At 44.6% G+C, this 11,045-nt stretch overlaps 1 protein-coding gene across 1 annotated transcript; it reads right to left on the reverse strand.

The window, feature by feature from the left end:
- Positions 1-5,862: 5,862 nt before the first annotated feature.
- Positions 5,863-8,213, reverse strand: LOC121839948 (keratin-associated protein 12-1-like). The gene is made up of 2 exons (XM_042300543.1): positions 7,737-8,213; positions 5,863-6,030 (listed from the first exon to the last, which is right to left on the reverse strand). The coding sequence occupies exons 1-2, from the start codon at positions 8,211-8,213 to the stop codon at positions 5,863-5,865; spliced, it is 645 nt and encodes a 214-aa protein (XP_042156477.1).
- Between the last annotated feature and the right edge of the window lie 2,832 nt (positions 8,214-11,045).

Genomic DNA, 11,045 nt, shown 5'->3' on the forward strand with positions numbered 1-11,045 from the left:
AGGATGGGTTGCTGTTATGACTAGGATCTCCATTCCCCCCTTCTCCCTCTCACCCTTCTCTCCTTCCCCCTCTTTCACTCCTGAGGGACTCTTTCTCTAGGCCGTATTGGTTACTTGAGTAAACCCCCCCACCCCCACCCCCAGCCCCCTCTGGGTTTTCAAGCAGTGGTGTTATTTTGGGATGTCCTATTTTGCTACATTTATCTCATTTTAGTTCTGCTCTGTCCGCCAAGTTGACTCTTACACGGTATCTCTATGTCAGAACTTGTCGTGTGTCTCTGCTGTTGGGTGGAACTTCAGACCCACTAGGTGATGTAATGCTAGCCTGTGCTCAGTCCCAAATGACACATGTTTCACTATATAGTGCAATACCCAGAGGACTCTGGTCAAAAGTAACACACCAATAGGGAAACTCTCCGGTCCCAGATTTGTTTTTAATGCTGTGTAGACAATCCCTATGGTCGTTGAAATGCCAAAACATGGCTGTAGGAGTTGGCAAGAGAGCAAAAAACAGATCTGGGACCAGGCTAGATATGATTCATGGATGTTTTGGGTTGGTTTGGATGAATGGATGGCTAGATCTTTTTCGATTTGGTTGGATGCATGTCCAGATTGCTGTGACGTTCTCCCATAACAACATATTGTTTTACTTCCTGTTTCGATCCTTTAATGTCCCTCTTTTTCCTCCAGATCATCCTGAGAGACTGACACACACAGGGCAGGAGAATGTACCAGACACTGACGCCTCTTGTAAGTAGGCTTCAACGTTGCTTAAAAGGTTTTCGCCAACGTTTCTGATGTTGCTTTGTATGACTGACTGTTAACCTCTTTGGGCTAGGGGGCAGTATTTTGTTGTCTGGATGACAAGTGTGCCCATAGTAAACTGCCTGTTACTCAGGCCCAGAAGCTAGGATATGCATATAGATTTGGATAGAAAACACTCAAGTTTCTAAAACTGTTAAAATAATGTCAGTGAGTATAACAGAACTGATATGGCAGGCGAAACACAGAGGACAAACCATCCAGAAAAAAAAAATTCAGTTTACCATTGATTCCTATAGCTGTCATTTTTAATATGAAGGAAAAACCTCCCAGATTGCAGTTCCTAGGGCTTCCACTAGATGTCAGTCTTTAGAAAGAGTTTCAGGCTTGTTTTTGGAAAAATGAGCAAGAATTTGTAGTTTTCCAAGTGGCTCTCATTTTGGCTGTTGTGTTTGTTACGTGTTCTGGTGAATGCTCGTACTTTGTTGTTTATCTCTGGTAATGTCAATAACAATTTTCCTTCTTAAAATGTATAGTTTATTTAAGTATTAGGGTACCCGAGGTTTGATTTATAAACGTTTGGAAAAGTTTATTGGTAATGTTTGGGATTCATTTTGTATGCATTTTGAAGGAGGGAAACAGATGGATATTGAAAGAAGCGCGCCAGCTAAACTGAGTTTTTGAGGATATAAAGGACTTTATCGAACAAAAGGACCATTTGTGATGTAGCTGGGACCTTTTGGAGTGCCAACAGAAGAAGATCTTCAAAGGTAAGTGATTTATTTTATCGCTATTTCTGACTTTCGTGTCACATCTGCCTGGTTGTAAAATGTTTTTCATGCTTTTGTGTTTGCTGGGCGCTGCCCTCAGATAATCGCATGGTGGCCTTTCGCCGTAAAGCCTTTTAGAAATCTGACACAGCGGCTGGATTAACAAGAAGTTAAGCTTCTAACTGATGTATGACACTTGTATTTTCATGAATGTTAAATATGACTATTTCTGTCATTTGAATTTCGCACTCTGCATTTTCACCAGAAGTTGTCGAGATGGAACGCTAGCGTCCCACGGATTGGGAAGATTTTAAAGGGATTGTTTATGACTGACGGTTAAAGGGATTGTTTATGACTGACGGTTAAAGGGATTGTTTATGACTGACGGTTAAAGGGATTGTTTATGATTGACGGTTAAAGGGGTGTTTATGACTGACGGTTAAAGGGATTGTTTATGACTGACGGTTAAAGGGATTGTTTATGACTGACGGTTAAAGGGATTGTTTATGACTGACGGTTAAAGGGATTGTTTATGACTGACGGTTAAAGGGATTGTTTATGATTGACGGTTAAAGGGGTGTTTATGACTGACGGTTAAAGGGATTGTTTATGACTGACGGTTAAAGGGATTGTTTATGACTGACGGTTAAAGGGATTGTTTATGACTGACGGTTAAAGGGATTGTTTATGACTGACGGTTAAAGGGATTGTTTATGACTGACGGTTAAAGGGATTGTTTATGACTGACTGTTAATTAAATGGATTATTTGTGACTGACTGTTAGTTAAGGGGATTATTTGTGACTGACGGTTAAGGGGATTGTTTGTGACTGACTGTTAGTTAAGGGGATTATTTGTGACTGACTGTTGGTTAAAGGGATTGTTTATGACTGACGGTTAAAGGGATTGTTTATGACTGAGGGTTAATTAAAGGGATTGTTTATGACTGAGGGTTAATTAAAGGGATTGTTTATGACTGAGGGTTAATTAAAGGGATTATTTGTGACTGACTGTTAGTTAAGGGGATTATTTGTGACTGACGGTTAAGGGGATTGTTTGTGACTGACTGTTGGTTAAGGGGATTATTTGTGACTGACGGTTAAGGGGATTGTTTGTGACTGACTGTTAGTTAAGGGGATTATTTGTGACTGACTGTTGGTTAAAGGGATTGTTTATGACTGACGGTTAAAGGGATTGTTTATGACTGAGGGTTAATTAAAGGGATTGTTTATGACTGAGGGTTAATTAAAGGGATTGTTTATGACTGAGGGTTAATTAAAGGGATTGTTTATGACTGAGGGTTAATTAAAGGGATTGTTTATGACTGAGGGTTAAGGGGATTGTTCTCATAAACAATCCCTTTATGCGGCCCTCTGAGCAGGGTTTTAAATTCACTGTAGATTCTAGCACTGGGCAGCAGGTAGCCTAGCAGTTAAGAGAGTTGGGCCAGTAACCCGAAAGGTCACTGTTCACCTAGTTGGCTCTGGGGATTCAAACCAATCTGTCAATGTGCCCTTGAGCTAGAGCACCAAGTCACTAGAGCACCAAGTCACTAGAGCACCAAGTCACTAGAGCACCAAGTCACTAGAGCACCAAGTCACTAGAGCACCAAGTCACTAGAGCACCAAGTCACTAGAGCACCAAGTCAGAGCACCAAGTCACTAGACCAAGTCACTAGAGCACCAAGTCACTAGAGCACCAAGTCACTAGAGCACCAAGTCACTAGAGCACCAAGTCACTAGAGCACCAAGTCACTAGAGCACCAAGTCACTAGAGCACCAAGTCACTAGAGCACCAAGTCACTAGAGCACCAAGTCACTAGAGCACTTAACTTGAATCACTCCTGTAAATGGCTCTGGATAAGAGAGTCTGCTAAGTGGCCTAAATGTTAAATGGTTGGTTGTCAAGGATACTGCTGTGCTCTTCTGTTTCCTCTGGCATGGTAGTTGGTGATTCGAAGAGTTCCTATCTTGGATCGGTGGGATGTTTATTATGTGAAGTAAAGTGTTTTTTATTTATTTATTAGAAATTGTGTCTCTGTTGTATTTAAATCCAGTAATAACTATTAAAAAGGAAAGGAGAGCTATTGAGAATTTTCCCATCTACCCAAATGGCTGTTAGATGTCCTCTCTCACACCGCTCAACCACTTCACAACCAACCGCTTTTCATCTCAGCAGAACAAAACACATTTTACAAAGACTCATGGGGCTTTTAGAACAATAACACTTGTGTTTTACGGGAGGAAGTGAGTAGTGAGTAGGTGACCCTCATCTTCTCTTATCAAGGTAGAATAGCATGTAGTGTTCCCTGACAAACGCTATCCTCCTCCTCCCAACTTTGCTGGCGCTGCTGTCTCGGAGAGCTGCTATCCTCCTCCTCCTCACCCTCCTCCTCCTCCTCCTCACCCTCCTCCTCCCAGCTTTGCTGGAGCTGCTGTCTCGGAGAGCTGCTATCCTCCTCCTCCTCACCCTCCTCCTCCTCCTCCTCACCCTCCTCCTCCCAGCTTTGCTGGAGCTGCTGTCTCGGAGAGCTGCTATCCTCCTCCTCCTCACCCTCCCCCTCCTCCTCCTCACCCTCCTTCTCCTCCTCCTCCTCCTCCCAGCTTTGCTGGAGCTGCTGTCTCAGAGAGCTGCTATCCTCCTCCACCTCCCACCTCCTCCTCCTCACCCTCCCCCTCCTCCTCCTCACCCTCCTTCTCCTCCTCCTCCTCCTCCCAGCTTTGCTGGAGCTGCTGTCTCAGAGAGCTGCTATCCTCCTCCTCACCCTCCCTCCTCCTCCTCCTCCCTCCTCCTTCTCCTCCTCCTCACCCTGTACTCTAAATTGGAAGCAGAGAGAGACGGAGAAAGACGGAGTAGGGAAAGTAGGTGAAATGGGGGATTATAGAATAAACAACATGAGCTGGCGCACACCCATAAAAAAATATATTTTGTGTGGAGGTGCTGACTAATAAATAATAATAATAAACTATCGAAAATAAAGAGTCACACACTCTAAGTATAAACTCAGTCATTTATTGGGTAAATCACCAATGTTTCAGGCATCACTGTGCCTTCTTCAGGGTAATGTCATGGATACATGATGTTATGTAAACAAACAGTGCAATTAGTTTGTCTCCATAACCTGGTTCATGTATCCATGACATTACCCTGAAGAAGGCACAGTGATGCCTGAAACATTGGTGATTTACCCAATAAATGACTGGGAATGGGAAATGGTCATAATGTTTTTTCTTAATTAGTGGGGTTAAAATATGAAGCATCATTCAGGTCTACAGACAGACAGATCTATTTATCACAGGCCAACATGGACGTAGTCGTGCTACAAACACCAAATCCTTTCTCCAAATGTACAACTAGGATGAAATATAGATTTACGGCCCGGTTCTTTTTTTCATTCTCCTCCCTGAGAGAGTGGACGGCTACACAGAGCCATTATTCTGCTGAACACTGTGATTAGGGCTTGTCTAGCGTGACACTGCTCTTCCTGGCTTTCGCTAGCCTCTAACCGGGGGTAATGAGAAGGCTTTGATTTGAGCCTGGTGCTGGTGACAGTTTCTGTGTGTGTTCAGACTACAGAATGCCTCTTGAGTTAGTCACACGGACAGACAGCTGGGAGAATGGGATGTTTTTTTGACAGGTGTGTGTCTTTTGGAAGAGAGGTGATGGGAAAAGAGTTCAGGGTGTTAATGGGATCAACCTAGAGCCCAAGTGCATTGTGGTTAACCACAGGCTGGGAGGTGTTTAGACCTCACGTCCATCAGACCAATCATACACTTAAAACCCAGGTTTCTAGTCCAGCTGCAGGGAGTCTTTAATCTGTTGTTGTTAGTAATGTTTTTTTTAAACAGATTTTGGACAAGGGATCCGTGGAATAAGTTGAGGCTGTATATATTTTTATATTTTTCAGATTTAAACTTAAATCCACGTTAACCACCTATGCCAAATGATATTGATAGATCTGGTGGTGTTGGTTATAGGAGCGCTGGTCTCTCTGCATTACAGGAGGACAGCTGGTCTCTCTGCATTACAGGAGGACAGCTGGTCTCTCTGCATTACAGGAGGACAGCTGGTCTCTCTGCATTACAGGAGGACAGCTGGTCTCTCTGCATTACAGGAGGAGCGCTGGTCTCTCTGCATTACAGGAGGACAGCTGGTCTCTCTGCATTACAGGAGGACAGCTGGTCTCTCTGCATTACAGGAGGACAGCTGGTCTCTCTGCATTACAGGAGGACAGCTGGTCTCTCTGCATTACAGGAGGACAGCTGGTCTCTCTGCATTACAGGAGGAGCGCTGGTCTCTCTGCATTACAGGAGGAGATCTGGTGGTGTTGGTTATAGGGGCGCTGGTCTCTGCATTACAGGAGGACAGCTGGTCTCTGCATTACAGGAGGACCGCTGGTCTCTCTGCATGACAGGAGGAGCGCTGGTCTCTGCATGACAGGAGGAGCGCTGGTCTCTCAGTTTCACACCACCTCCGTTGGAAACACCTTCCTGGAACGTCTGTGGGGAGATGAATAATGTTCTCGTCTAGGTGAAATAAAGACATGGGTGATTAAAATGCAGCACTGTTCTCCCTCGCTCCCATAAGCAGTTGACTATACTCCCATCGGTAAGCATTGTGATAATGTTAACGTCTGAACAAAGGGATTGATTTGAAGGCATAACCCAATGATTCTTCTATCAGCCCAACATACACAGTACATCTAAACTCAGCAAAAAAAGAAACGTCCTCTCACTGTTAACTGCGTTAATTTTAAGCAAACTTAAACATGTGTAAATATTTCTATGAACATAACAACATTCAACAACTGAGACATAAACTGAACAAGTTCCACAGACACGTGACTAACAGAGATGGAATAATGTGTCCCTGAACAAAGGGGGGGTCAAATTCAAAAGTAACAGTCAGTATCTGGTGTGGCCACCAGCTGCATTAAGTACTGCAGTGCATCTCCTCCTCATGGACTGTACCAGATTTCTTGCTGTGAGATGTTACCCCACTCTTCCAACAAGGCACCTGCAAGTTCCTGGACATTTCAGGGGGGAATGGCCCTAGCCCTCACCCTCCGATCCAACAGGTCCCAGACATTTCTGGGGGGGAATGGCCCTCACCCTCCGATCCAACAGGTCCTAGACGTGCTCAATGGGATTGAGATCCGGGCTCTTTGCTGGCCATGGCAGAACACTGACATTCCTGTCTTGCAGGAAATCAGGCACAGAACAAGCAGTATGGCTGGTGGCATTGTCATGCTGGAGGGTCATGTCAGGATGAGCCTGCAGGAAGGGTACCACATGAGGGAGGAGGATGTCTTCCCTGTAACGCACAGCGTTGAGATTGCCTGCAATGACAACAAGCTCAGTCTAATGATGCTGTGACACACCGCCCCAGACCATGACGGACCCTCTACCTCCAAATCGATCTGCTCCAGAGTACAGGCCTCGGTGTAACGCTAATTTGTCAGTGAAGAGCACTTTTTGTCAGTCCTGTCTGGTCCAGTGATGGTGGGTTTGTGCTCATAGGCAACGTTGTTGCTGGTGATGTCTGGTGAGGACCTGCCTTACAACAGGTCTACAAGCCCTCAGTCCAATCTCTCTTAGCTTATGGCGGACAGTCTGAGCACTGTGTTTTGGAGCACTGTGCGTTCCTGGTGTAACTCGGGCAGTTGCTGTTGCCATCCTGTACCTGTCCCGCAGGTGTGATGTTCAGATGTACTGATCCTGTGCAGGTGTTGTTACATGTGGTCTGCCACTGCGAGGACTATCAGCTGTACGTCCTGTCTCCCTGTAGCGCTGTCTTAGGCGTCTCACAGTACGGACATTGCAATTTATTGCCCTGTGGTCACATCTGCAGTCCTCATGCCTACTTGCAGCATGCCTAAGGCACATTCACGCAGATGAGCAATGGACCCTGGGCATCTTCCTTTTGGCGTTTTTCAGAGTCAGTAGAAAGGCCTCTTCAGTGTCCTATGTTTTCATAACTGGGACCTTAATTGCTTACCGTCTGTAAGCTGTTAGTGCCTTAATGACCGTTCCACAGGTGCATGTTCATTAATTGTTTATGGTTAATTGTACAGGCATGGGAAACCAGTGTTTAAACCCTTTACAATGAAGATCTGTGAAGTTATTTGGATTTTTATGAATTATCTTTGAGAGACAGGGTCCTGAAAAAGGGACGTTTCTTTTTTTGCTGAGTTTATCTGTATTACTGTGGGGCTCATGTGGGAGGAGGGGCAGTGGGAGTAGGGGCAGTGGGAGGAGGGGCAGTGGGAGGAGGGGCAGTGGGAGGAGGGGCAGTGGGAGGAGGGGCAGTGGGAGGAGGGGCAGTGGGAGGAGGGGCAGTGGGAGGAGGGGCAGTGGGAGGAGGGGCAGTGGGAGGAGGGGCAGTGGGAGGAGGGGCAGTGGGAGGAGGGGCAGTGGGAGGAGGGGCAGTGGGAGGAGGGGCAGTGGGAGGAGGGGCAGTGGGAGGAGGGGCAGTGGGAGTAGGGGCAGTGGGAGGAGGGGCAGTGGGAGTAGGGGCAGTGGGAGGAGGGGCAGTGGGAGGAGGGGCAGTGGGAGGAGGGGCAGTGGGAGGAGGGGCAGTGGGAGGAGGAGCAGTGGGAGGAGGAGCAGTGGGAGGAGGGGCAGTGGGAGGAGGGGCAGTGGGAGGAGGGGCAGTGTGCTTCTTGTTCAGAATGAGACCTCATTGAGGCCATTCATGTCTTCATGTAAAACCTCCTCCTCCTACTACCCAGCCTCTGGTGTTGTCACACTGTCTTCATGTAAAACCTCCTCCTCCCATCCAGCCTCTGGTGTCGTATTGTCACTCTGTCTTCATGCAAAACCTCCTACTACCCAGCCTCTGGTGTCGTATTGTCACTCTGTCTTCATGTAAAACCTCCTCCTACTACCCAGCCTCTGGTGTCGTATTGCCACACTGTCTGTCAAGTGATGTATTCTGTTGAGGAATGCCCTACTAACAGTGTATTCTGTTGAGGAAGGCCCTACTAACAGTGTATTCTGTTGAGGAAGGCCCTACCAACAGTGTATTCTGTTGAGGAAGGCCCTACCAACAGTGTATTCTGCTGAGGAAGGCCCTATCAACAGTGTATTCTGTCCCAGACACAGTGACCTATTGTTCCTCTCTGACACGCCACACAACAGACCCTTTGTTTGAAACAACCTTTTTTTGAACCGTAGTCCGTGGCAGTTACAGAGAGAGGACCCCTTTAGGCCGACACAGCGTGCCTGAGCTAAAAACACAAAACACTCACCATACTGCTTCTTCCCCATGAGCTCCATGGAGAAGGACTCCCTTCCCTCAGTGTAGTAGGCCAGGTGTGTGTCCACACATGATCACTGACTTAGTCCTCCAATGGGGACATTTGATTGCACCATCCAATACAAATCATACCAATAAATACACAATTAATAAATTTAAAAAACACCAGGGACACTGAAACATTGAAAGCAGCATCATCATCGATGAAGTAAGTGTTGGTGTCTTTTTTAAAAAGCCTCGTGGCGTAAAGTCAAAAGGATCTGTGGAAATGTTCTGTTTTGCTCCTAGGTGAGATGATAAATCTGTCGGCCATTGCCCTGTATGGCTATGATACAGGGTTATAGGAATGTAAGGAAGCCTAGTTGAACCTACACTGTTGTGTTGTAGTAGACCAGGTCTGCCCTTTTAGTCTGGCATTGTTTCAGAAGTGTATTGTGGTTGGCTATAGTATTGCTACTGTTGTAAGAGTGTACTGTGGTTGGCTATAGTATTGATAGTGTTGTAATAGTGTATTGTGGTTGGCTATAGTATTGATAGTGTTGTAATGGTGTATTGTGGTTGGCTATAGTATTGATAGTGTTGTAAGAGTGTACTGTGGGTGGCTATAGTATTGATAGTGTTGTAATAGTGTATTGTGGTTGGCTATAGTGTTGTAAGAGTGTATTGTGGTTGGCTATAGTATTGATAGTGTTGTAATAGTGTATTGTGGTTGGTTATAGTATTGATAGTGTTGTAAGAGTGTATTGTGGTTAGCTATAGTATTGATAGGGTTGTAATGGTGTATTGTGGTTGGCTATAGTATTGATAGTGTTGTAATGGTGTATTGTGATTGGCTATAGTATTGATAGTGTTGTAATAGTGTATTGTGGTTGGCTATAGTATTGATAGTGTTGAAAGAATGTATTGTGGTTGGCTATAGTGTTGTAAGAGTGTATTGTGGTTGGCTATAGTATTGATAGTGTTGTAATAGTGTATTGTGGTTGGTTATAGTATTGATAGTGTTGAAGAGTGTATTGTGGTTAGCTATAGTATTGATAGGGTTGTAATGGTGTATTGTGATTGGCTATAGTATTGATAGTGTTTTAATGGTGTATTGTGGTTGGCTATAGTATTGATAGTGTTGTAAGAATGTATTGTGGTTGGCTATAGTATTGATAGTGTTTTAATGGTGTATTGTGGTTGGCTATAGTATTGATAGTGTTGTAAGAATGTATTGTGGTTGGCTATAGTATTGATAGTGTTTTAATGGTGTATTGTGGTTGGCTATAGTATTGATGATACAGTGTTGTAATGGTGTATTGTGATTGGCTATAGTATTGATAGTGTTGTAAGAGTGTACTGTGTTTGGCTATAGTATTGGTAGTGTTGTAATGGTGTATTGTGATTGGCTATAGTATTGATAGTGTTGTAACAGTGTATTGTGGTTGGCTATAGTATTGATAGTGTTGTAAGAATGTATTGTGGTTGGCTATAGTATTGATAGTGTTTTAATGGTGTATTGTGGTTGGCTATAGTATTGATAGTGTTGTAAGAGTGTATTGTGGTTGGCTATAGTATTGATAGTGTTTTAATGGTGTATTGTGGTTGGCTATAGTATTGATAGTGTTGTAAGAATGTATTGTGGTTGGCTATAGTATTGATAGTGTTGTAATGGTGTATTGTGGTTGGCTATAGTATTGATGATACAGTGTTGTAATGGTGTATTGTGATTGGCTATAGTATTGATAGTGTTTTAGGAGTGTGTTGTAGTCCTTCATGATGTGAGAATGTGCCTGAGGACTCTAGATCTGTCTCCTGTTTCCCAGATGAGAGAAGAGGTCTCTGTCGACTGACGCTAGCTATGCTGGCTGACTCAATCTCTCTCCTGCTCTTTCACTCTGTCCATCTGCTATTTAATCCGGTCCATCTTTCCATCTCTCTGCATCACTCTCTGTCTCCCACACACTCTCTCTCTGTCGCTCTCTCTCTCTCTCTCTTCAACAGCTAGAAGCCTTGCTGTTCATCACCTAGTACATTGGACAGGAACCACAATATTTATAACTCTGAAACTGAATGCAGAAGAGCTCAGCTTTACCTTATTCCAGTAAATGATCTAAGATAAGATGCTCTTGAAGAGTGATCATGAACTTTGCATATCAGCCTTTATAAATAGCATTTCTGTTCTGTTTCAACCCCACTGAGGTTTGCCCTGTCGGTCTGTTCTGAACAACACGTCCCATTTCAAAACGTGTCACTTCCTTAACCTGGGAGGGGAACA

The sequence above is a fragment of the Oncorhynchus tshawytscha genome, linkage group LG18 (assembly GCF_018296145.1).
Source record: "Oncorhynchus tshawytscha isolate Ot180627B linkage group LG18, Otsh_v2.0, whole genome shotgun sequence".
Classification (NCBI taxonomy): Eukaryota; Metazoa; Chordata; class Actinopteri; order Salmoniformes; family Salmonidae; genus Oncorhynchus; species Oncorhynchus tshawytscha.

Excerpts from the sequence above, each read along its gene's own strand:
- LOC121839948 (XM_042300543.1), bottom strand. The coding sequence starts at position 8,213 with ATGAGGTCTCATTCTGAACAAGAAGCACACTGCCCCTCCTCCCACTGC. Across the intron at positions 6,031-7,736 it reads CCTCCCACATGAGCCCCACA|ACGTTCCAGGAAGGTGTTTC; the intron begins GTAATACAGATA and ends ATCTCCCCACAG.